Here is a 27,829-nt window from a genome sequence, read left to right on the forward strand (position 1 = left end):
AGCAAGGCAGAGGATGAACATTTTCATTTCACCAGGGGAAATCTGGTTATCAAGATGTAATCTATTAATAAATGCTGTTCCGTGTAATTAAAGGAAAACAATAACAACAGCAACAACCACAAAAAAACAAACCCAAACAAAAACAAAAACCAAATAAGCCACAAAATGATTGTGGACCAGTGTGAAACAAGGAACTCTCCATGGAGAATGGCAATTCAAAGAACACCCACCAGGTGCCCACCTTCCCTATTCTCCCTCTAGAAACAGACCCCTTTTACACATGGTGATTAAGGCACTAAAGCAAAAAGTATTAACATGATTCACATGTAGAAAACAAGGTTATTAGAAGCAGGGATCATTTCAGCATATTGTTCTCCCTAATAAGCATAGCAATGAGTAATTGAGTTTCAGGCAATCTCCAAGGTGGTGCTTTGTAGAGAAAACGGAACTTGGCATGATGTCTACTTTTCCTTTAATTACATTGCCCTAATGAGCAACTTTCTTTACTCTCAGCAAATTAATTTCTTGAGAAGAAGCAACAGTAATAAACACATAAAAAGGATCACCAGGTAGCACCTGAGAAGAAACATCAGCAGCTTAAAATGACTAGAGGTTGCTAAAAGTGGTGGAAAAACACCAGATTGTTCTCAGTTTCATTATGCTTATCACTCTTAAAAGCAAAGTAAAGGATGTCAGTGGAGCACATTATCTAACCTTCTACTGTTATTTCCCTCTTGCACATGTTCCCGAGAACAACCCAGAAACACGAAGTGCTGAGACATCAATCCACAACTCCTCACACAGCAGCAGAGGGCAATTCTGCCTCCTGCCCTTGTGCAAGATGAAAAGAGAAAATCACATGCCAATAACATCCTACTGAGTGTCAATATTGCCACTGCAACCTAATGCAGAGGATAAAGAGCTGGCTCCTCAAAAGTCTTTAAGGCATTTAAACATCTGACTCTTGTTGAAAGTCAATGGCTGTTTTGCTTATCTTTTTTCAGAAAAGGATGGCAAAGGACTCCCTGAATCTGCGTTTCTGGAGACAAAAAGCTGGGACATTTCATACATATGTTCATTCTTCTTATTTTTTCCCTAAGCATTTGCCTGGAGACACCACACCAGTGAAGATAGACCCCCTTTTCTACAGCTGGGTGAACACATCACCTCTTGTTAAAATACCTGAGGTGTTCACCTTCAGAGAGCAGCAAGTGCTGCTGCTCACAGGCCTTGGATATTAAGCCAGTGCACTACCAGGTGACAATCTGACTTTTTAAATGCCAGTAGTATTGTTCTTCAGGGGAAAAAAAAAAAAAAAAATGGAAGCAAAGTTCTTGAGAATCATTCCAGCTTTCAGCGTTGCTCAAAACTGGGCAGCACGTCCTGGGATATCTACCAGCTGCCTTAGGACCACACTTTCCTATAGGGAAGCAAGGGCTTCATATGTTGTATTACTTCATGTAGCTGTACATGGGTGATCAATCCACCTTCTGCTTGTTCACGGATTCATGGATGTATCTGCACTCAGATACAAACAATCAGTTTTGCCCTGACTCACTCCACCACTTCACAAGGTCCCTTCACCTTTCTGCATCAAACCTGCAAGTACTTTTAGTTAATGTACTCACAGAGGCAGGAGGAAACTTCATTTATATACATAAATATATATATATATATTCTGAGGTCTTAAAAAACAGGCTCTTCAGATGAAAAATTGTGAAATGAAATTATCTTCAAATAGAAAATCTGAAAGTGCCAATGGCAGCAGATACTGAAGACCTTAAATGTTTATGTAGCTTTATGTATTGTTATTTCTTCAGTAAGCCTGCCATGGAAATGGCAGGGGTATGGGAAGAAAGTATGTTAGCACTTACAGTCTGCTCATAAATGCATTAAATGCAACTATTTTACTGAGAAAAAAAAATCCAGGAAGAGAGCAGGGGTCCATCTCCTAGGGAGCTAATCTCTATTATTGCTCCCAATCATGCTTCACCTGAACAGAACCTTGCATAGAGCCTGTGCTGTATGTGACCAGGCAGTTGTGAGCATTTGCCCCTCCAAAGATACTCATGTAATGAATGAAAATAGATCTTTTCCTTACAAAAAGAAAGAAAAAAGTGATCTTTTAAGGAAAAGAGAAATTCTAAAACAGGCCTCCCATTAAAACTCTGTTTACTGCAATACCTTCCCACTTCCACCGAGATTACAACCCCTAGAAGCAAGATACCAGTACACAGGAGAAATTTACAAAGGCAAAAGGGAAACACAAATGTTTATCTGGATTTGTTTATATGTTTAGGACAAACTTATGATCAATTTTTGCATTTAAATGCAGGAAGGGATTCTTCAGCCTCATACACAATGCTGCAGCTATCTGGGCAAAGTGGGACAAAGGCTACCTTTCCTCTCTCTTTCCCTGGTTTTTTGGAATACCTGTGCTTGGATAGCTGCAATTGGGCTGTAACTCAGCCAAGCAGGATTTTGAAGCTTTCTTTTCCTTGCAGCAGTGAATGCCATTGCTCGATGTGGGCACCAGTTGTCACTTTCTCCAATTTGCAGGATGCAAAAGCTGGAATGGGAAAAATGCTGCACTGTGCTACTTGAAACCCTTTCTAGGGCTCCCTGCAGCACAGGGAGGACAGGCAGCCAAAAGAAGTTGTAAGCTCACTTCGCTAGCTGCAACTCTTAGTTGTTAGAAAGGGAAAAGTTTCCTGCACATGCAAAATAGTGGCAGGAGCTGGTTTTGAAAACAGATCATACGTTTCTGGTAATTAATTGAATTTTGGAGATGTTTCATTTCTGCTCCCCAGGGAAATGCTGTTAGCTCCTCTCTTCTGAGCATCCTGTGTGTTTTAAAACACACACTTAACTCCACAGAGAGTATTCCATCAGGGATATCAGTGTGCTAAAACTGTCTGAGGAGACATCACCCAGTGTGCAGTCACAGTTCTTTACTCCCCCAGCCCTGTTAGGTGCCTTTGGTTCAAAGCTGGGCATTTGGTCACTGTGGTCTGCTCAGGGCACTGCTGGACCCCACCTACCCCTGTGGCACCACAGAAACACTGAGCAGCCCTACAAATGCTATCTAATAAATTTGAGGGCTGGAGAACAGTAGGAGAGAGGGGAGCAGATTCTCACATCATCAGGAGGGAAATAGGCTTTTAAAAAGCCAGTTGTGTCTGTGCACAACAATGAAGCTTTATGTCTATATAAACTGACAAGTCAAATTGTCCTCCTGGGCCCAATTCTCAACATCAGTGCCATTTGAGGCGCTCGCTGCCTCCTGCCTCTGCAGCCGAATGGCTCTGTCTGCCAGCAAGGGCAGGCAAGATGATTAAAATAAGCATTAACAGAATGGTTGGTGATTAGCTTCTCCCTCTCTCTTATTTTTATTCTTTGCCTTCTCTATTTTTTTTTTTTTTTACATATAGTCTGGGGCCACCAAAGATTGCAAAAGCCTGTTCTTCATTAGCAGTGTACTTAACAAGTGTAAATTTAAAGTATTCATTTTCTTAAGGCCAAGGATTAAAGCAATTACACAAAACTGCTGCAACCTAGCACCAAAGTCAATCCTTAACATGGAAAAGAAACAATGGTGCTTAATGTATTTAAATAAAACCAAATTGTGCACAATTGTGCTAACACTCTGTTAAACTAAATTCTCACTCTGCTGCAATGTATTATTAAAATTTCCTTTCTGAAACTGAAATAACACTTTCTTTGCCCCTGGTATGGCAAGAGGTCTGTGGTTAATTTGCATTGCTTTCCTGGCAAAAGCATTGCAACAAAAGATAACCCCCACTCTCTTTCTATCCTCATTTTACCAACACCTTCTATTCTCACATGGCCTTAATCCCTTGCCAGGTCTGCACTGGATTTCAGTGTGATTTGGTTTGTGCTTACCAACTACCTGGTCCAATATCCTGAACCTTAAAGAGAACAGGGGAGCATTTTGTTTGAAGTTTAAGAGAGTGTTTTAATTTGGCAAAGAAAAATCTCTCTTTAGAAAATGGCATCTCCCTGATAGGTTTGTTTGCTTTCCATATCAATTCCAAAAAGCTGAGTATGTAGGATACTAAGGGGGCATGTTCTCCCCACCAGCATGAATTCAACTTACACTGCCTCAAAGGATAAGCAGAGACCTGAAGACAGTTTTACCTCAGGACTGGGAATACACAGGAAGCATCTGAGCAAGTCCAAGCACTGACAGCATGAGCAGCCTCAAAGACCATGTTCACTTTAATCTTCTCATCAGCCAGCTATCCTTGGTTGGAGGCTCTTTGTCACGAAGAACTTGCCAATGAACCACCATCAAGGACACAAAAGAGCAAATACTCCATGGGCTAAACACAATAAACATCCTACACAAGGAGCCAAGAGATCTTTTGCAGTGGTCACAAAAATTTACATGTACTATATTATAGATGAAATGTAAGTGGTTCCTGGCAGCCAATATCTTTTAACCTGGGAGGACAATGATTGTAAAATCCCTGAGGCAGGAAAGGGTATGAAGCATCAAGAGCAGTGATGGAATGCAGAGAGACAGCCAGAGTAGAGGGCAATGAGGCTTATCCATGGTATGCAAAATGCCAAATGTACACTGCCTTCCAGACAAAGCCTAGGTGTAAAGGGCACGTGTGTGATTATGAGGAATGGCTACCTTAATGGGAAACCTTCAACCACTTCTAATTCCTTTCTATGCTGAGCTGTTTCCATTTCTCTAGAGCCTGTGGGAGATATTACAATGAATGAAATGGCTCTTAATCAGGTCAGATTATGATACCCTGCTATCTTAAATAAGTGCAGCAACACAGCATAGAGGAAGGTCCCAGAGATTTCAGGTGTCAAATTAAGAAATACCTCACAGGGTTGGGAAGGGCTGAAAATACCACAAACAGTGGGGTTTTCATCTAGGGAGATAAATGTGACCATAGGATGTCTCCCTGTATTGCTACTGGGCCTTACTAACAAATTTGTCAGCTTTGCTTCATGTAGGCATGGAAAAAGCTTGCAGAGCATGCCAGCATCAACCAGGGGGTTTTCAATCCTAATCAGACAAAATATTATGGTCCAGAAAATAAATTACCTTTTTAAAACAAAAGAAATTAATTTGATGGGAAAAAAAAAATATATTGTTTCAGGTTAACTAAAAAGGACTTTTTGTCCATCCATCTACGACATCAAAACCATAATTATTGGCACAGTTCTAGGTTCTACTGCAATCCTCTCAGGTGGAAATATTCACACACAGTTCATCTGCCCTGCCCTGCTGGATTTGCTAAAAAATCACAAGACTCAGGAAGCATCTGGGAAAGGCTCATACTCCTTGGCTAGGAGAAACTCTGATGTTTGCAGTCAGGAAAAGCAACATTGGCAAGACCAGGATAAAATCCAAAGGCTACTGGGAGGAATTTATTTGCTGCTGCATCAGGAGATTGGGAAATAAACTTGTACCTGGGAAAACCAGAGTTTTAAAAATCACCCCACAAAACTACTTTGATTCTGTGCTGCTTCTGTCCTTTTCTATGGGTTTAACCATGCAGGTTTCACCATGCAGGGTGTAGAGAGAGCAGGGTCTGGCCCCAGGGGAGTTCAGATGCAGCAGACTGATCTCCCAGCAGGCTACAATATGTTCCCAGAGGGTACAATATCATTCTGAGGCCAAGGAACAGCCTATTAGCTCTGCATGCCATTAATTTTCATGAATAGTTCAATCTGATGCTCACAGGAGCTGTTGGGCATCTTTCCATTTTGTCTCACAGGACCTGGATGAGGGCTTATTTATCTTTTTGTTTCACACCTTACCTTTAAGCCTAAGCATTTCAGTGCAGCTGTGCAGGTTTCCAGCCCTCTGCCAGGCTCAGTGCCCAGCAGCAGGCAGGACACTGTCTGCAGGTCGGAGTGATGGCATGTCACAGTCAAAGCCTTTCAGGGAGAATTAAACTTCAGGCTTGTTTGACTAAACTTCTGAATTCACCACAGTTCCCCTGTTTTGCCAGCCTGAAGAATCAGCCCAGCAGGTTCTTGACTCATATGCCAAAATGCCTCCTTCATCCTCCCTGGAACTGGAAATGATTACTAATAGGTATTCTTGCTGAAATGATTTAACATAACATGCTGAATGAGATCACTAAGTCAAAGTATCTTTTCCTAAGTGACTCTCTCTCTGCTTGCCTGAATGCCAGAGGGGAAGGAGGATAGCATGAAGCGAATTCTTTTGCTGGCTTTTTACAAAATCTCATAAATTACTGAAGAACTCACAGCAGGAAGTTTCACTCAGGTTCATTACAAGAGATCCATGATGCAGGTCTGGCAGGTAGAGGAGGATGGAGACACAGAGGTTTGGATTAACCTCTCTCTTTCACCCTTTCCCCTTTTCCAGTGCTCTCCAGCCTAGGCTGGGACCTGCAAACAGGCAGTGAAATGAGGTGGGCATGAAAGCAAGGCTGGTGAGGAGCTGGGCACTCCTTGCCCTGCATGCACAGCCCTGGATGTGCATCACTGTGGCAGCTGCATCTGTTACAGGAGGCTGCAGGCACCAAGTAAAACACAGAATTTGGGGAGCAACAGGGGTGTGCGCCACAAAACTCATCTCAGCATGCTCAGGGATGCTCAGGGTTTCACTGAGAGGCCAGGCTGCCCTTACCCATCCGAGTCTGTCAGCCTCAAAATTAACTTATTGAGGTCAGCACTCATAACAGGAGTGTGGAGTTTAGATTGAGTCTTCCTTTCTGAGAAAGCCCCATCGTCTCTGGCCCAGTACAGCTATTACCTGCCAACCCAAAGGATGATGAATGTTATTTATATTGCAGTAATGGCTAACCACTCAGTGGAGACCAGGGACAGGCTGTGCTATGGACTTTTCAAACACCCACTGAATGAGGGCTGTACACAGATGCCTGGAAGTGCTGAGACTTTTCAGGATAATGTTCTTGAACGTCTTGGACACGATGACCTCCAACAACTGCAGTACTTGTGCTGACTGCAACAACACAGGGGGCTGTTCTACAGTAAAGATGTTCATTCAGACCAAGTTCTTATCAGTCACTGTGACTTATAATAGCAAAGAACTCATCTACTTCAGAGCAAGCAACTACTTGATAAGATGCTTTTAAGTTCCTTGATTAATAAATCTGAAATACAATCTCTTTCAAACCAAACAGAAAACACAGTGGTATAAAGAGTTATTCTAATGTAAAGTTTTCCTAATATTTAGCTGCTATTGTTCTGCTGTCCAAGAAATAAAGGGAATCAATGAATAAGAACTACTCAAGATGAAGATGAGAAAAGTAATCTAGCAAAAGATGTAGGCCCTGATCCTATAAAAAAACCTGTAAGACCAATTTAACTTTGGCATGTGCACACTTGCAGGATTAGGCTTCAAATAATTGCAGATAAATGTAAGAACTGATAAACTATAGCTTTAGCTTTCCACTACAGTGAGCCCAGAGAGTGGATAACTAACACTTCCCAGGAAATATCCTTCCAAGAAATAGCTCTGCAAAGATGCAGAGGAAATACATCTAAAATATTACTTGCAGACGGTTTTTTACTATTAGCGATTCTCTTTGTATCTTGGAAAAATCACACAGTGACTTCTTTCATATGCACTGAGGTGAAAGAACCTAAAATATTAAGTGACACATTCTACCAAGGAATGCCTTAGAGAAGGCGCTGTGAAATAAGTGTAAGCCCCTCTTCTATTCCTTCTACAATTAATTTTCCACTACTACAGTTCTAAAAACATATCCAGAAATCAGCAGACATTTGTGTCCATCAGATACCTGATTAAAAGACAAGTGCTAAGAAACACCTTACCTTTAATTATACTCTTTACACTTAAAAGCTGCTTTAGACAGGGCTGTGTCAGAGCTTCATAGCCAAAAGCCTGGAGATCTCAGAGCCCAGACAAAAACAGACTAAGCAGGAAACAACCTGATACGCTTTCTTCTGCATTTTCCATCAGATGAGTGGTCATTCCAAAACTGAATGGGAGAAATCAAGCACACAGTGAAGGACTGCAAGCACTTTCTGGCTGTCTCAACTCCATAAGTCTCCTAAGAGGACTGATGTCTCAGCATCTGGGCATTCCTTCCACTGTCAGACACTGAGAGCAGTGGGATTTATCAGCAATCTGCTGAGCATATACAGATGACAACTGCAGAGCTTGGAGAGCTCGAAGGCATTTACAGATAGAAAGGGGTTTGCAAAGGACATGTTGAGCCAGAGCTGAGACCTGGAGCCTGTGAAAATTGCTCCCAATTGCTGTTAAACCTTTAGCTGTGGTAGTTAAACCAGGCACTGCAATATGCACAATTTATCCTAGGTGTGCTTTACAATTGCACAGACTGTTTGAGGGAGCCTGAGCAGCCTCCATGTCACATTTTAGAAAGGAAAAGATCATTGGGATTATTTTGGAAGGTGGTCTTTGCTGCCTAAACTACAACTTCATCTATCACTCAAATACATGGAAACGAAGTGTTGTTTATGGACAGGATTTGGATTTTTAAAGTACAAATTTCAAGAAAAATAGATTTAAAATTTTCTCCAGCACCCACATCTCACCTAATGGTACTTTAGCCCTCGTCGATTTCCAGCCTGTTTCCCCACTATGATCTACATATCTTCCTAAATCTTTTAAAGTTTCTCCTTGTCAAAAGGATATGACTTGCTGACATCACACAGAGATGCATTATATCAAAATGTTTTTGCTGTACTGACATAAGCTCCAAATTATTTCCAAAGTCAGCTGTATTTTCAATAATTTGTCCCTTTTTCATTTTTCAAAATAGCTTTATTCACTTATGATAGCAAATTGCTTAAGTCCCTCCATCCTCAGTCCAGACAGTGATATAACTCGGCACCAAACTTTTTATAGTAGGAAATATGTTTTTGTTTCCCTGGCATCCTAAGAAAAATTAAATCTTCCTTCAGCTACAGTCTGTACGAAAGTGTGTTAGCTCTGTGGTATTCAAGAATAGCTAGTTAGACTCTGAGGCTATACGTTCTTCTGCTAAAAGATAATTTATCACATCTATGTCTAAATATTTATGCTTCCTGTTTGCTAAAAGCAACACCTACAATTGCTATAATTGGAAATGACAAAATAAAAAAGAAATTCTTCCCCAATTTGCCACCCTTTTGCATCTAACAGCAGTAACCACATGTTCTAGTTCATAAGAGCTTTGACTGTTTCTGTTTAGCTACAACAAGGGAGAAATAATTGCGTTAAAAAAGAAGCAAATGGAATTGTAAATATGAAAGAAACAGAAAGAGTTTTGATGGGTTGATGCAGCATCCAAAACCCCTTAACACATGTGAAAAGGAAAAGATCACAGAACCACACAATCATTTAGGTGGAAAACACTGAGTCCAACCATTAACACAGCACTGCCAAGCCTATCACTGCCCCACGGCCCTGAGAGCCCCATCTTCACATCTTTTCAATACCTGCAGGGATGGCGACTCCATCACCTCCCTGAACAGCCTTTTCCAGCTCCTGACAACCCTTTTGGTGTTAACTTTTGTCTCATTCAACTGCATTAACCACCATACCAGCAAAGATTGCCATCATTTATTTCCACTGGATCTTCCTGCTCAGCAGTCTCATTAAGGTTTTACCCTATTAGTGGGGTTTTCAGGCACTACACTTCATATTAACTTGTCAGTAATATGTTTTCTTCTCCAGTTTTGCATACTTAAGTAATTGAAAAACTTTAAAACACACCACCAATTTTTTTTTTTGTGAGTGGGGACTTGTCATGTAGATATCACAAAAGAAAAAATACAAAAGCAGAAAATGTCATGATGTCTCTTTCAAGCAGATGGTATTGCAGTAGCACTGAACAAGTTTATATTAATTACTTTCAGAAAGAGAAGGAGATGTCATATTTCAGATAGAGGATCCTACCAAACCCACGAAGAACAAGCCGTAAATTTAACAATAGTGGGAATTTTTCATAGAATCGTTGTGACAGCTGTCAAACTGGGGAAAACTTTTTGTTAATGCCAGTACAATTGTTCATTTAAACAAAAGCCAGTGATTCAGTCACACTGGAACAGCTCATGAGCCAAGCTCTGCTGCACAATCTGCACACATGCAGATATTCCATCTATACACAGAGCTGCTCTTTAATTTCCATCTTTGGGGCTACGGTGTGATTTGTCCAGAGCTGAGCAGAGCCCTACAAAAATCAGGCCAGAAGGCAGTTTGTGACTGAGTTGTAACAAGCTGCCTGTGTTTTCTCTGGTTGGAAGGGGGAGGTTTGGCACCCCAGGCGAGCAGCTGGCACAGGACACCCTCCCTGCATGCCAGGCTGACCATGTGGTCGCCCTTTTTCCCTGTGCCCTCAAAATAAGAGAACACAACTATTTGTAGAGATGCAGCCTGTGTGCAGTGACAGACCAAAATACCAAAGGTGTCAGCTGTATCCTCCCTCAGAGAGGCAGCTCACAAGAAAATCCCAGTATAGATCTTGGTGGTATCAAAGGATCTTTGCAAGCAATGAAAATGCAGAGATCCCATCCCTCCACCCATGGAAGGGGCTGGATTATTAAGGCAATTTACTAACAGCAAAACCAACTCTGAAGAAGAAATGGAGTGTAACTCTTACCTCCTCGTAGACATCATCATTCCTGCTGAAGTCTCCAGCCCTCCTTGGCAGCACATGGACATGAACATGCTGAGAACGTGAAACAAAATAATGGTGATAATCAAGTTCACGACTTTCTTTTCTGAACTCTCAGCATTACTCTTAACACACACAGGTAACCGTGCACAGGCTCCCACAGCATTATTTTCAGAGGAAAATACATTAACCTGTTCCATAACTGTATCTCAACCCTTTGGAGAATATAAAAGATGAAAGACATGAGAGAGCAGCCCTGGTGTATTATATGAGCTTCAGAGTGAAATGCCTGGAAGTTTAGGGGCTCTGTGGAATTATTCATAGTTGTCAGTCAGAGGCATATTTAGCCTCAGCTTTGAAATAACAATGTCCCTTGGAGCTGAGTGTTGTGTCTTTGGAATAGAGGGGAATAAGAAGGTGCTGGAGATGGGATGTGGTGGAGAGCCCGTGTGGGCAGCCTGGGCTCAGGGCTCCCTGTCTGGGGACAGAGGAGCTGCTGCCACACCAGGATAGCACGTGGGTAGGAAGGCTGACAGAAGAGGACAATGCCTCTCACAAGTTTAAAAATACTTTAATGTTTCCTTTCCTCCCTGGGGGCTGTAGCCCAAATACAACAAGCTGAGGCCTGTGGGGGCACTCGTGCTGGGGACACACCTGCAGGGACAGAGTGCCAGGGGTCCCAAAACCTGTGAGGCACAAGGATTAGGAGCCCAGTTTGGCAGAGCCTGAAGCGTGCCCCTCTGGCACAGGACCATTGCCCACGGGCTAGCAGAGCTGAGGACTGAGCTGCACAGGCAGCTTTGGATTACCCAGTTTGGGAAGGAGGTAAATGATGAGTTTTCATCAAAAGTGCTGATGTGATCTGGGGAAAACAAACAGAACTATGGGCAAGAACACAAATATATGACTTGGCACCTTAATGCTGTGTTATTACTACTAACTTTTTTTTTTCCTGACACTCTCTTCCTACCATAAAGGAAGGGTAATGCAAGGTCCTCAAGACCTAAACTCTACTGGGAAAAATACTTTTCTGCAGTAAGTACAGCTACTAACATTGCAAAACATTCTTTTCTCTATTTCTCTTTTTCCCTTTGTCTTTCACTCTTGAGTAAAGAAAAACAACAACAGAGAATAATTCTTCAGGGAAAAAAAACCCAACACCTCAGTGAGGAGAGGCAGAAAATAATCTGAGTGATAGATCTCATTTATGCATCTTCAGATCTTTTTAGATGGTGCATAAATCCTTTTTTAAAAAAAGAAAATGACTGCATCAGAAACAGCACCAATCGGTTTCCATAGAATTTAGATAGTTTGCACGTGATTCAATTTGATGAGGTAGAAATCAGCTGAAACTCCTGCACCTCATCGAAACATTCTCCAAACATGGCTTAAGTCTATAATGAAATATGAAATAAAAGGTTTTCTTAGGCTATTTGTAAGAAAATTCAAACACACCTATATTGTGTTAGCTTCTATCCATAATATCATTTGCTCAGTGAATAAAATGAAAACACAAGAATGTTTCAGTTAATGAAATATTCCAAATACCACGCTATTTTTTTTTCTCAGCTTTACCCTAGAGAAACCGAATATGCGATTTCTTATTCTTATCATTATCCACAGCTTTCAGTGTATTCAGACTAGAGATAAGGGTGAATCTTGAGGGTCCAAAACTGTGTTTTTGAGTAATATATCAGTGATAGTGTTCTGATAGTGTATTATACTAATATATCATAAGAGCAAAAGTGCTCCTGTGATGTATTAGTGCAATGTATCATCTGAACATCACAGCTTGTATGATGTATTGCTCAAAATCACAAAGCAACTTTAAAGACAGTCTTCAGTAGCCCTAGGCCTGAAATTTCACTTTTGGACAGGCTTTCAAGAAAAATAGAAGTACAGATTAAAGTTTGCAGGGATACTGTAAAATTTCACTACTGTCTGACACCTGTTGTTCTCATTAGATTTTAAATTTATTCATAAGAATAGAGTCAGTTCATCTGCCAGTCAGTTTCCTTCTCTTCAGCTACAAGGAATGATAGTTTTGCTACAAGTATCAATTTTCAGGAATTTCCCTTGACTATATATATAAAATCTAACATCAGCTATCAACAACCATATTCCCCAGAAGTTTAGCCACCTTTAAGAGTAATTTTCATCTCTGGTGCAGAATGCTCCAGGACGCACAGGAGAAGATCTGTACACCCGTGACAGCCAATTTGGAATATCAGAAAACTCGCAGGGGTGTAGTCCAAAGCTCAGTGCAGAGATGCTGCACTGCAGATGCACAGACCATCACAGCAGGTAATGAATGAGCCTAATGTGATCTTCAATCCAAAATGGGCTCTTATGATCAGTGTGGGGGAAAAAAAGAAAAAGAAGAAAAAGTGTTTATGGCAGCATATGGGCCACTTGGCATTGCTGGGGATGTTCTCAGGGGTTAGTCACCCTTACTACATGCATTATGTCCTCTCACACTGCCAGGCTGCATAGCAAAATCCATCAGCTGTATCACAAAACAAATGAATATTCCCAAGGTTTGAGGTAACAACAATCAGTTTCAAAGAGAGTAATTTTTTTCCAGTCATCCGTTTTTCATTTGCTTTGGTTTCTTTTTTTAACTCTGTGTATGGAAAGGAAATAAATATCTGGATTCTGTTTGCATAACAGAAACAAACCGGATCAGCAACAGTGTCTCACGTATTTCCCTTCTCTTCAATTTCACCAAGAAATACAAGCAATGCAGAGCTGTGGCTGCCAGGTAGTCAGAAACACCGAACAGGGCGATTTCACATTGTCTCTAATCTCCCTTTCAGCTCCTGGCCTTCTCAGCTCAGAGCAGCTGATACTTTGATTCATTAGGAGATCTTTAATTGATCATTTTTACTCCTTAGTACTGTTTGTTACTGCTAAAGCCTCAATCCACCAAGGCACTTAAGCACCAGCTCAATTTCCAACCTGTGAATTGGTTCAGTGGGAATATTCACATCCCGAATGTTTTGTTTATGTCTCAGTGTTTTGCATCCACTGCTGGCTATAGGGAGGTCTGCCTAAATGGCAGTAGCAAAAATAACTTCAAGGTGCCCACAAATTAAAGTTGTTTCCTTCCATTTGTTTTCCAAGCAAAACAAAAACCCACACATCAAAAAAACCATTTGCAATTGACAGAAACCTGTCAGATGCAAACAAAACACTGGGATGTTTTGGCTTTTTTAACCAAACAAATAGATTTAGGCAAATCAAAACACTGCTTGGACAGAAAACATCTAAACATTGACCAAAATTGTCAAAATAAAGCATTTCAGTTGTTTTTCCCCAGTTATGGTGGGGATCCTCATGCCTGGTGGGTGGCAGACAGTCCCATCACATTCCAGCAGGCTCCATTCAATCACTGTTGATGGTATTTAATTTTTTTCCTAAAAATTGCTTTCCTCTCATTTTGCATTATTTTGATTAATAAGCAAGGAAAGCAACACACAACAGCCAAGACATTTACATTAATGGACCAATCAATATCACCCAGACCAGGGTAGAAAAATGCAGGCACAGGCTTGCATTGCTCAGCTCCGTTCCCTGCTCGTCAGGCACTGATGGAGGGAGCAGGACAGTGACACGCTGGGTGTGACAACACTGACAACGAGTAGTCCCCAAGCGGGGGCACTGTGTGAGTTAAAGATACCTGAGCCCTGCTAGCTGCTTCTGACACTAGGGGCAAGATTTCCAGTCAGGGATATCTGGAACAGCAGTAGCTGGAAGGAGGCTGAGGGAGCTGGATTTTATAGGACTTTGAAAATTAAAATTACTAGACTGACAGTTTTCTAGGGTAGGGACTGCAGCTGCCTCTGCTTTGCACTGTAAATAAAATCTCAGTTTGAGGAACTCCTAATGGTGAGAACTATCAGGTGATGCAAAATCACTCATAAGAGAAGCTTTTCAAGACCTTTATACCCAGAATGACAGGAGCATTAGGAAATGTACTGGAAAGGAACAAATCTCTAGTGCCACAGGAACTAATGAGCCAGAGCCAGGGTGTGATGCCTCTGGCCTCCCACTGCAGCAAGAGGATGCTCTGATGAGCTCCATGGCATTCCAGTCAGGCCTGTGGGAGCACAGGGCTGGCCATGGGCACTCTGGAGCATGCTCATCCCACCACTGCCAAAATCTGGCTGCATCACAGGCATTTGTGGGATTACACAACTGAAGTTGCTCTCCAGTGAACCAGGGTTGGAAAATGCCCAGACAGTCTCAGCCAAAAGACCTGGAGCATGTGTTGTTGGAGAAACAAGCATTCAGATCAGGTGAGTTTTACTCCAGCACTCAAGGCCATGCAGAAGGCAATGCTCCTGTTTACAGCTGGTTTTATATACTGAATTATGGTCAAATAACCAACGTGTCACCACTGCACTGGATTTAAAGTGAAAACACTAGACAAAATTAGACACTGAAAGAGATTTCCCAGGTAGACCAGAATAGTGAAGAGCAGATGACCCTGCCACATTCCACTGGGGAGGACATGGGCGTTGCCTGCAATAATTCATGGACATTTTGTTGTGTTCAGTCAGCTGCTGTGCTGGTTAGCAGAGCAACAAAGCTCAGCTTCCAGCTGAAAGGGAGATAATAGTCTGTACGTGAGCTGCTCAGCATCCAGGGCCTATTGGCAATAAATGTTCTTACAGCAGGAATGTATAAAAGCTGGCAAAGGGTCACGCAACCCTGAAGATTGGGGGGGGGGGGGTCTGCCAAAATGTTGGCAGAGGAGGGGCTATTCCCCCCACATCTGCAAAAGCAGAACATCACTGAGCTGTGCCTTCATGCAGCAAAACCAGATGCCTTTCAGCAGTTTAATCCTTTCTCTTGTTATTTTTCATTCTTTCTACAGTCAAAGCTCGGCAGTTGTGGCTTTCCATGGTCTCGTGGTGCAGCGGGACAGGAAAAGCCATGAACTGTTGTGGTTGTGGCCAGGCAGGAGGAAGAGCAGGAAGGGAATCAGCAGCTCCAGGCAGCAAGACCAGCTGGCCAGGAGACACTCACCAGCCAGTTCACTGGGAAAAGGGATGGAGGTTTTCGGATAAGACCTCACTCGCTGCAAAGTGCCCTGTCCATTATGGAGACAGGGGCTTCCCATGGGAGGCTGTGATAATGCTTCTTCTAAACTACCAAATTAACTGTAGAAATTTACTCTCCAAGTAAGACTGTTAGGGTGATAAAGAAAATCAACCATAATACAGAGATAGCCACATGAAAAATAGGGCAATTTTGTCCTCTCTGTAAACGGGGCTTCCATGGAGCCCTTGTTTGCTATTCTTGATTAACTGCTCAATTGTCCCTGCTACAAAGTTATTCCATGGAAAGCCCTGCCTGTATATCCACAGCTCATTAGCAGAAAGCACTCCCTCTGCTGCCCCTGAAAATACAGCGTGTCACCAGCCACAGCTGCTTTCTAGGCACTGAAAGCCCACTTCCAGGGTCTTTGACCTACAAGTCCTGGCAAAGACATCTTTGTGAGAAAACAGCTTCTATTCAGTGAGTTCTTGATATTTTTCCAAGTTTTGAATTGGTTTGAGATGGAGAAATATATTTTAAAAATTTTTAAAAGTCCTACCCAACATTAGGAAAAGTTTTGGACAATTAAAACACTCAGTTTTCACAGCCTTCAAAATTATTGCCAGCATTTTTTTTTCCCCCATTTTTTCCTCCCATTTCAGGATTTATAATTTAGTCAAAGACAAATCACTTTAAAGGAGATAATTGTTATAAAATAATAAAACATGACAAGACACTGCTTGAAACCATTCCTTTCCTACAAAACTGCCCCATTTCTAGGAATCAGCACTTTCTTTTCCAGCTTTACCAAAGCCTTGTGCACGAGGCTGCACAGATGCTCTGCCGTGCTGGGGGTGAGGATTACTGCAGATCCAGGGAGGCTGCATGGCCTGACACACTCTTGTAGCACCTTTGGCTCTGGTTTATTAAAACACAAAACTGAGGTTTGCTTTTCTGCTGTCATGAGGAACATAAGGACATGATGCAGATGGAAAGGAGTGGCACAGACTGGCAGGCTCGAGAGGAGGATGTGCAGGGGAACAGATTGATGCAAGGGAAGGACAGGGAAATCCACGTCTGTCTCAGAAAGCCCAGGGCAGCAGCACAGGAAACAGCAGAGACAGATGTGAGCATGAAGAAGAGCCACTGGAAAACAGAGAGGGTTGAAGTTATTGATAGAATGAAGGCAGTGGTCAAAATTTTGTGAATCAAAAATGTGCAGAAAGAGACTGCAAAGAAAGAAAACAAGAAGCTGGAACAAGCCTTGGGAGAGAAGCTCACACAGGCTGTCCATGCCCTGCCAAGCTGGAGTGTGAGGGCCCTTTGACACTTGTGTAAATCTGCATCCCACTGTGCTGTACACGCACCTTTAGGAGGAAAAATAAAGCTTTGCAATGATCCCTACCAACACTTACACCATGGATTTGCCTCTGGAAGAGTAAATATCAAGATACTTGCTCAGCACAGGTACTTTGGAAAGCAACAAAATGAAGAGAATTTGCAAACGTATCAGAAGCCAGACCACGTGGAGGACTTGCAGCAGAGTACATCTTTAAACATGTAGATTCAGCAATGTGCAGATTCAGCATTCCCAATAAATAATGCATATGTCAACTGCTATGAAGTTTAAAGAAATGAGCTGTGGGTGAGCTAGAAAAGGGATGTAGACCTCATGGAAACAAGCACAGAAAGATTTTTTAACCCACTTGATATCTGTAGTTAGAACTTTAGCAGCTGAAGGCAGCTTAGCATTTGCAAGAGAAGTGCCAACCCCTCTCCTTCAAACCCAAGAGAACTGGCACAATCATGAGGGTAATAAGCCTGTTTGTTGGAAGTGGTGATCTGAATGTACATCTCTTGAACATCTCTTAAGAGATCCTCTGAAAGGCAGCAAATGAATGAACTAATTGGAAATGAAGGTTGGTTGATTCTTTGAACTTGTATTTCCTGCCCTCCAAGCTGGTGTGCAGGAATGAGGGTCCATGCATGGTGGCAGGAAGGTCAGGCCAAGGACCATCACCTGCCATTATTCACCGTCCATCCCCTCTACAACACTCACAGGGAAGGATGGGCAGACCTGCAGGAGCAGCAACCATTATTCTGCAAAAACAACCCCAAACCCTGGCAGTCCCCAGCCCTTTTTTACAGGTGGGAAGGAGCAGTGAAGGTGCCTCTGAAGTTACTTTGGAAGGTGGCACATGCTCAGGGATAGCTGCAGAGCACCTGCCATTAGGCCCTGTGCCTTTGCCTTCCATCAGGGTCACTTTGCCCAGGTATTTTTGTGCAAATTTGGTGTTGCTGAGATGTAAATGAAAGCACAACTGCATTTACCCTCACCTCTGATCTTTAGCTAAGTCTTGATAAATGCATATTGTTTGAACACTTGTGATATGTATAATTAGGGTTCTTTAATTTATGTTTCAATAAAATGTTCTATAATAAACATTTACTGCTCGTGAATAAACATTTAAATGAAGCTCCTAATGGGGGTTACATGTTTCGAAGCAGTTCATGGCTTTGCTGAAGTCTCTGCCTATATTTAATGAGAGTCATTTCCATAATCTGTGCATTATTGCTTAAGCCTCCCTTTAGGAATATTTTACAAAGTAAAATTGTGTGAAATATTATCAGCCAAAGGAGAAAATGCTAAGAGGATTATCAAATTGTCCTGTTAAAGGGACAGCACAAACTTTCATTTCCCCCCTGAGATGCCAACGCTGTAATTATATAAAATGTGCTTCATAATTATCACACCGGTGTGTTTTTACTGAGTTTTTCCCTCAGAGACCCAGGCTAAATTAAAAGGATAGGAGACCCCTGAAAGGTCTGATATGAAGGGAAATATAAAGCTAATTTTCTTTCTGATATTAATAAGAGGAAGGACCAAATCCCCCAGTCAAATCTTGTAGATGTCAAGGAACATCCGGATCTGTCAGAGTGGGCTAAGCTCTGTACAAAGCTGTGCACAGCTTCCCCCACGATGGGGCCCTGCAGTCCCAAAAATAACACCCAGGGTCTCATCCTCATTTTGCTGAAACTTCCATCCATTTTCTCACTGACTCCAATAATGGCAGGACTCAGTCTCCCACATGAGATATAAAGCACTCTAGGTCAAGGGAAAGATTACTGTTGGAATACAGAGGGTTTTCAATTCTCTGGAGCCTCTGCAAGAATACAAACACCTGTAAGATATTTCTTCCATATGTCTGAGTACATTTGAGGAGAGCATAAAACTGAAATATATCTTCTCTGCTCTAGCAGGGAATAAGAGCATTATAGCAGCAATATCCCACTCCCCCTTTAATGCAGGGAGTAGGGGAGAAGAAAAGATAAATCAGGAATGCATGTGACAGGGAGAAGACAAGCCTTACATACCAGCTATTCTGAGAGGGAAATCATTATCTCTAATTTTTGTGGCTATTTTGTGGTCCTTTTAGACAACTGCTGCAATCTCTTCTAGGATGATGACAAGGTTCCTGCAGAATGAAGGTACTGTCTCTGTCTCCTCTTTCATTATTTAAAGATGCGTACTGAGTTTGTGTGGCCAGGTTTTGGTAGCAAAGGGCTACAGGGCTGGCTTCTGTGAGAAGCTGCCAGAAGTTTACCCCGTATCCAGTGAAGCCAATTCCTGCAGCTCCAGGATGGATCCACCACTGGCCAAGGCTGAAGCCCATCAGCAGCAGGGGTGGGCCCTCTGGGAAAACAGATTTAAGGAGTGGGGGAAAAGCCCCGTGCAAAAGCAACTACAGCCAGAGAGAGAAGTGAGATGTGAGAGAAACAGCCCTGCAGACACCCAGCTCAGAGCAGGAGAAGCAGGAGCTGCTGCTGCAGCCCCTGGTGCATAACTCAGTGAGGGAGCAGTGCCCCTGCAGCCCATGGAGGATCACAGTGGTACAGGGGATGCCCAAAGTGGGCTGAGATCTCACGGGAAGCCCATGCTGGAGCAGATTTACTGGTCTCCTGGGGGAGGGAATCCCACACAGGAGCAGGAGAGCAGCATGAATAGTCCTGTCCCTGTGGGGGAAAGAGCAGCAGACACAAGTAGGATGAACTTAGCACAGCCCCCATTCCCCATCCTCCTGTGCCACTGGAAGGGAGGAGGGAGGCAAAATCAGGAGTGCAGTCAAGCCCGAGAAGAAGGAAGAGGTTTTAAGATTTGTTTTTATTTTTCGCTACCCTAGTCTTATTAGATTGGTAATAAATTAAATTAATTCCCCCAAGTCAGGTCTGTTTTGCCAATGACAGTAAATGGTGATTGATCTCTCCCCATCCTTATCTCTAGCTTCGAGCCTTTTGATGTATTTTCTCTCCCCTGTGCAGTTGAGGAAGGGGATTGATAGAGAGAATTTGGTGGGTACCTGGTCAGGCCAGGGTCAGCACACCACAAGATGGAAGAGAGGTGCTGCTGCACTGAGAAAGAAATGGTTTCTGATGATGGCAATGTGACCAAGTTCATAAGTTTCTGTGGAGGATGAAATGCATTCAAGCCACGCTGCTGTTCATCACAGAATCCATCAGTGCTAAAGGAGATTTCCAAGGCTCTGTGTCAGTACTTTATACCCTTAAGAATACATTTCCCAGGAACTGGCAAATATCTCAGTGCATACCTGTAGCACTCACTAGACTGTATTTAGTTCTTTACAATATTAAAATTATATATAGCAGCTATGGGTTCCAAAACATGGGCTGTTTCCCTGTTTTATTGCCGAATGTGCACATTCATCACTAAGGTTTAGCTGCTTCAGTTAAACCTTTTAAATGTAAATTATTTTCTGTTATAAAAAGCTGATTGTGGGAGTTTTAGTATTTCAAAGATGGTAATTTATGTGACTGGAACAAAATAAAACATTCAACAGAAACAGAATTTTACTTGATCAGAAACACTTTTATGTTTCAGTATAGTTTTCTTTTCATATTTTTCTCCTGCAGCAGTGGCCTCTGTCTTTCAATTAGCTTGAAACATAAGATCTTACATAAAACCATAATTTAATGCTATTTGCATACGTGTAATTTCACAACTTCTTTGCCTCTCATTTAAAGTATTTTAATGCCTGAAATCCCTGTGCAAGCACTCAGGTGTTCACCCCTCAACAGTCCACAGGAGCCCCTGGGACAAGGGGGAAGCAGTACCAGCCCAAAAACCCCTCAGCATTAAGTCTCCTCCCTTGTCACCTCAAACCATTTCAATGACATATCAGTGAGGGAGCTGAAAAAGAAGAAAACAGATTTTCAGCCTGTAGCATATGACTGCAGGTCAATCCCATTTTTCTTTGACTTACTTCCCCCACTCAGTGCTGAATTTGGGATACAAAACAGCCTCCTTGAAAATCAGACTTCATAGGGCACCTACAACATCACCCAAAGGGGACTGAAATCCCTGCAACACCTCCTTGGTTCCAGCAGCTGTTGGAGGCTTTGCAGAACACCGTGGTAGCAGCACTGACACCTCTAAAGATTCTGACAACAGCCTATACAAACCAACATCTTCTCCCAGTGCAAAAGTACTGTCATCCCTGACTTCCCAAATAACTAGGATTTTTCTCACCATCTTTCATAATATCCAGCCCTGCTTCAGTTCTCTTTCTGCTCAAGCCAGCAGCAACACACTAACTTCAGCTGAAATCCTTCCTGGTTTGACTAAATGTGCCAAACAGATGTGCTAATAATGGCAAATATAATAGTACATCCACAAACTTCACTGATGGATTGCAAATAAAATGCACTCCATTGCCTTTATTCACCATACAATATTTTCAAGTTAGGTTAGGAAATGTACCCCTCTCTCAAACATTTTATCAACTTCTTAAAGTACTTTTGTAAGCCCTTGTGTGGCAGGCAACATTTGTACAGCTCCCACCTAAGTGTGGTGAATGGCTGCAAGGCCAGCACTGATAAACACACAGAAATGCATCTGCCATTGACTGTTTGCTAAAACAAGAACTTGATCATTTTAACTTACCAATTTAATTAGAGAAATGTATTATTGATTCAATCTTTCTTCATATTCATGAGCTGGCTAGAGAGAAGAGTGTACTGTTCTGCTTAGTACACTTTCACCTTGATAAACATGAATTACTCTAATTGGGAAAGAAGTTATTTCAAAATTGTTTAAATGCACAGATTCCTTTCACCAGGGAACTTTGGTGGGTTTGTAACACACGCTGGAGTTTGCCAGGAGCCCAGCTGAAGCCACCAGACTGGCTGTCCTGGAGACCTTTCAAAAGCCACTTTGTCCAAATGGACTTTGACTGTGACAAGCAGGGCCATATGGGCAGGGGGGTAGCAGAGGTGAACAGGCTGTGATTACGTCCCTAAGTCGTTTAACCTTCAGAATTACCATTCCACACACTCTGCCACCCAACAGGAGGCTGTACAAGCAGGTAAAAAGATAGATGTCTATTCTTAATGACTATTTAGAAGACTGCTGAGCTCTGGTCTGTGCCCATGTCAGTTCAGCTCATTAATGCAATTAACCACCAATCAATCTTTTTAAATTAGTTACACAAAAACAGCTACAGCCAGATCAACTGGCATGAAAGTTAGGTCACGGTCCATTTCTGCACGATTTAACATCCACACTAGAACAGAAGACAGGGCACGGAAGCATCAGAAACTGGAGCCAAATTCCTCTGAAGCCCTACAACTTAATCAAAGTGTGTAAAACTTGTGCATCTGCCTTGGTGTTATTTGCATGGCCCTCTGTGCTTGCAGCTCAACTCCTTGAAGATATACAAACTGCTCTGAAAACAGAAGTTTTCAGAGACAGGAAAAGGGGAGGGGAAGGGAAGGGAGGGGAGGGGAGGGGAGGGGAGGGGAGGGGAAGGGAAGGGAAGGGAAGGGAAGGGAAGGGAAGGGAAGGGAAGGGAAGGGAAGGGAAGGGAAGGGAAGGGAAGGGAAGGGAAGGGAAGGGAAGGGAAGGGAAGGGAAGGGAAGGGAAGGGAAGGGAAGGGAAGGGAAGGGAAGGGAAGGGAAGGGAAGGGAAGGGAAGGGAAGGGAAGGGAAGGGAAGGGAAGGGAAGGGAAAGGGAAGGGAGGGAAGGGAAGGAAGGGAAGGGAAGGGAAGGGAAGGGAAGGGAAGGGAAGGGAAGGGAAGGGAAGGGAAGGGAAGGGAAGGGAAGGGAAGGGAAGGGAAGGGAAGGGAAGGGAAGGGAAGGGAAGGATTTAAATAAATTTAAACAGTGTAACTCTATGCAGGACTTGAAACTATACCTTAAGAGCAGTCTCATGATTCACCAGTGGCTATTCACAGAATAAAATGAAAACAGAAGGAGCTGCAGTCACTATTATTGTCTGTGCCCTTTCCATGGACTAGGAAAAGACCAGCAGAGCAACCTGGATTTTCACTGAACACAAAGGTTACCTGTGAGGGGTTACAGCACAGCTCCACCACCAGCCTTGAATGCTGATCTGCTGCCCTGGGCTCAGAGCTGTGAGCAGCTTGTAACTGGGGCTCACAGCCTGACTCCTTTCCCTTTCCTCAGGGGGCTGGGGAAGTATTTGGTTGGCCCAAACCTGGTGCAGTGAGTTCTCCAGGAGCGATGGCCGGAGGTTGCTAAGGTGACCGAGCCCGGTCCTTACTGCGCTCCCAGCCCGCTGCCGGTGGGGTGAGGTGTGAACAGCAGCACTGCAGAGTTTGCCTGGGACTGCAGAGCCCTCACATTGCACAGACGTGCCCTGCTTGCAGCAGGTAGGGCTGGTCTCAGGAGATGCTGCTCAGGACCCTCCGGAGCAGTGGCAAGGCCAGTGCCAGCCCCACATCCCCGGCAGGGGAACAGGAGGCTCTGCCTGGCGGCTCCGGAGCATCTGCGAACTCCGTGTGGGTGCACTGTCAGCCTGCTTTGACACTAATAGACAATTTCTTTCCCAACCCTTTAAGCTGAACCTGAACTAAACTGCTTTCAATTTCCCCAAAAGGCCAAGTTTTCAACTTCACCGTATGTTTGTCCATTAAGAGAGCATCTGGCTTCTTTTAATCCCTTGCACCAACGGAGTTGATCCGATTGCTTCCTCCGGAGACACGGCAACACAGGCACTGCTGCTGAATGACTGCCATGAAACCACGATCTTCCTCCTAAATCCACCATGAAACGGGTGGGCAAGAGGCTCCCTGCGATGCAGGAGAGCACAGCACTGCCTGGGCTGGGAGCCTGCAAATGGCTGAGCACACAACTCAGCTCCTTGCCTGTGCTTTGCCAGAACAGCCACTGAAGGTGCCAGGATCAGACCCACAGACTCCCCTTGAGTGAAGTGTGAAACGCTCACCCGGTTTCCACTTGTGTCAAATCAGGCAACTCGGCTGCTGCAGCAGGAAAGGACTGGGAATTGGGACAGATGGGGAAGGATGCCTGCTCAAGTTTCATTATGAAAGCTGTGCGTAAATTAGCATGACTGGAGGGGGAAAAAAAGGCAATTCTAGGAGACCAAGGAGGAATATGCAACCTGTCACTTAACACTCCCCACCCTCTGCAGTGTTTCTGCCAGAAAACCACCAGAGCAGGTGCCTCCGGAAATGAAACTGAAGGAGACGTAAGTGAATTTAAAACTAATAACAGCAAGAAACTTTAATGAAACTCTCACTGACTAGCTAGAGTTGCTTTTCTCAATATAGGGTTTTCTAGAGCTTTCATAACTCTGCACTCAAAAACCATTCTCAAAAGTTGCAGGCAGCATATTATCACTTTGTGCCTCTGTGAACACAAATGCACCTTCTCTACAGCACAGGTATAACAGCAAAATGTCAGAAGCCCATTGCAGCAAACTTCTGATTCATTACCAGAGTAATTTCTATTTTCTTGGCATATATGCAATCCTGTGTCATTGCTGTAAGATATAAATGCTGCTAATTGTAATTGGGCTGCTTCTGTAGCTGGAGGACCAGGTTGCAGGAGCTGGGGGCATGGAGATCTTGCCCCAGTAAAGCTCCCAGCTTGGTCTGATTCTGCCTCACCCCACAAGCTGAGCAGGCAGCCTGAGCTATCCATGGTTTTTAGTATCCAGCATTGCTGCCAGAGTCAAAAGCAAGCTGCAATGCACAAGGAATACAAAATAGGGACCTAGAGGGCAGGCAAAACTTTCATAAATTCAGTTCATCTACCAGCATCGAAAGAATTAGTAATCAGAGAAAGCGAGCTACAGAAGTGTTAACATTAATTCTACTCTGCTACAAGCCACGTGGTTAACACCATGACACCTTACCATTTACGAAGGGAGAGCTATTTATTTATGTAACCTATAGCTCACATTTAAATAATTAGTCTGCCTGATAAATTTTAGAACTTGCAATCTGTGTGCCATGTTCGCATAAGCACAGCATATTTAATGCAGGTACAATTGTTTAACACCTCCAGCATCACATTAAAGAGTTTCATATAATTAGCAGAGTTGGGCACTCCAACTTTCAGGCCAGTTACACATTAAAAAAAAAGGTGCTAGTTGTACAGTGTGAAGCTGCTGCTCCAGAAATGTAGTCTGCACTCCTAACAAGGGATGTTCAGAGAGCAATATGTGCTGCCTAGGAATAAGCAAATCAGGTCAACTAAGACTGGACTTGATCCAAAGCTCCCCTCAAACCTTCTGTTATCTCCGAGAGTCTGAAGCTCCCCAGATCAGTCTTTGGTTTCCTTTCAGCTCACCAGGAGCAAAGACCTGAATTTTAGAGGTGCCAACTACTTGTTCCTCTCTCCAGCATCAGAAGCGCAATGCTTCCCTGCAGCCAGGTGCCAGAATACCACCTGCAGACAAGCATTTTTACATGAGGGCACATTTCTAGAAGGTGAAGGGTAACGCTCCTGGGGTGCTGTTCTGGATGCAGCAGCTCTGACTCTCTAATAAGCAGAAGCAGCAGCTGCATAGGGATACTCCTAATGAGCTCTGTTTACTCCTCAGCAGAACGGTCCCTGCTTCCAGGAGGTGCGTCAGGGATGAGCTTGTTCTTTGTTGCTATTATTTTGATATAGTCAAGTAAGCAAAACCCCAGTTGTGTGAATCATATCATGGCAGTCTCTTGGCATCTCAGCAGATTAAGAATGCAATAAATACAAAACCCCATAGGTCAGGTTGTAAACATAAAAATAAAACTGAATTTTAGCTTCAGATTTAAACAGTGGAGGAACCTGATGTGAAAGCCATGTTCACAGGGAGTGGGTGCCATTGGCATTCCTACTACATCAGAATTTGCTAAACAACATGAACAGAACTAGCCTCTATTTTAGAAGTTAAGAGTGTGCAAAGCAACAACTAGCAAGCAAAGTGATATTCTGAAAACCAAATCACAAATCAAGAGATTAGAAATACTCACTTAAGAGCTTTCCTCTGGGCATCTCATACGAAAAAAAAAGCAAAAATAAGCCTGTTTATTTGCTTCTTAGGTAGCCATTGTTCTTAAGCCAGATCATCAAACATCCAAATTTAAAGCCAAATTTCTAAACTCACTCAGCAACGAGCAGAAACTGACATCAACACGTCTTGTCAGATTTTCAAAGCACTTCAACGTTCAGCATACTTCAAAGAAATTAGCCATCTGTATTATTGCCAATGAGTTCTGAAAACCCTGTTTCATCTGTGTTAAGCTCTCATGAAAATTTATACCTATATGTTTTTTTCCAAACAGTGTTTGGGCACCTCAGAAGCTATTCTTTGAATATTTTAGAGCCAGTCAAGGCCCTTTTCACAGGGAATTATTTTCTAGTTCAAACTACCCAAAATTGTAAGGAAACTGGGGTCAATCCCACTGTGTCTATTTATCAAAAATCTTCTATCATCACAGGACCTTCATCTCAGATAAGTAAAATGAAGGCAAGCTTCAAGTTAAAAATAGAGCTACACAGACTCCTCTGTTGGTAACTCAGCTTCTGGGAACATTTACCTCTATATTGCTCCAAACTGAGTTGAGCAAATAAACCTTCTGGAGAGACAGAGCAAGACCAGTATATATTAAAAGAGTCTTGATAACTCTGTGAAAAGAAGTTCTTCTTGGGTGATAAGAATATATTTTCCAAGGAGAACTGCCACAAGCAGCTCTTAGCAGGAGGTGTGGGAAAGCAGCACATGGTATAGTCAGGGACATAAAATACTCTTATATTGGCAGAAGGAGAGCATAAGAAGATGAAGACAGGGATGAAGTATTCCATATTCTTATTTATCATTTCTCTTAGGCATGAGGATGGAAGAAGTCCATATATGCAAGTCCAAGAAAAGAAGGTGCCTTTGGGGAAGCACCACAAAAAACATGGCCAAGAAAAAAAAAGGACCCTCTTTCTCCACAAAGAAAATAAACACTGCACTGAATTAAGTTACACCAAAATCCTCATACAGCAGGAATTTTAAGGGATTAGTTTTTCCCCCAAATTTTAATGGGAAACAACAGTTTAACAACTTGAAAATAACTTAAAGAAATTCCCTCCCCCATTTCTATGAGGAAACAAACTCTCAGTTTTGTACTTCTCCAAGCATGGAACCAGATCCTTGCCCACAAGAGGGAAAAGCTGGGGTGAGACAGGACAGACAGGACAGACAAACCTCTTCTTTGCCTCTTTAGAGAGACTTTTCACCCACAGAAGCAGGGACTGTCCTGCCAAGGGAGGAGGACACGGAGCGAGGGGCTGTTGCTGGGATGGCAGCAGGATGATGAGCAAGGCTGAGACCATCCAAGCAGGGGCAGTGAAACTGTGTGAGGTCCAGCAATGAGAAGCATCTCAGTGCCACGAGTCCTTCTCATGTTGAATCAAAGCAGGAATAATTATAATGGAGTAGGCTGGGAAATCATCCTTTGTAATCTGCAGCTCACAAAAACCAACCACTCAAGGGGGTATTCCAAAGCAGCTCCTGAAGCTGTTTGACAAAACCCCTCAATTTTTGAAATGCTAATCAGGGCAGAATTAGCTGATCAGGGAAATGCCATGATGGAAGAGGACAGGAGGCCAGCAGCAGATTACAGGTTTAAATAGACTTGTTAACATCTGCTTAGGGTAAACTATAATTAAGAAATCTACTTTCCTTGTTTGGGGGTTTGAGAGTTTTGTTTGTTTGGGGTTTTGTCTGTGTTAGTTTTCTGCCTTTCCAGTTCTGACAATGAATTTCCTATCAGGACTCTAGGGAAACAGAACAGACTTTCAGCATTCACAATCAGCAGAAGCAGAAGATCATGGCAATGGAAAGGCA

General features: G+C 42.9%; 1 protein-coding gene across 2 annotated transcripts in view; it reads right to left on the reverse strand.

Annotated features, from left to right (window-relative positions):
• FHIT (fragile histidine triad diadenosine triphosphatase) overlaps positions 1-27,829 on the reverse strand; it is a 538,519-nt gene that overhangs the window by 74,010 nt on the left and 436,680 nt on the right. For both annotated transcript variants that reach the window (XM_088061848.1, XM_005522023.3), the window contains one exon: positions 10,614-10,682. In XM_088061848.1, the coding sequence (XP_087917974.1) occupies positions 10,614-10,682 (69 nt within the window). The remainder of the gene's footprint in view (positions 1-10,613; positions 10,683-27,829) is intronic.

The sequence above is a fragment of the Pseudopodoces humilis genome, chromosome 13, assembly GCF_049639895.1.
Source record: "Pseudopodoces humilis isolate 2021_Gansu_Grassland_sample_001 chromosome 13, ASM4963989v1, whole genome shotgun sequence".
Lineage (NCBI taxonomy): Eukaryota > Metazoa > Chordata > Aves > Passeriformes > Paridae > Pseudopodoces > Pseudopodoces humilis.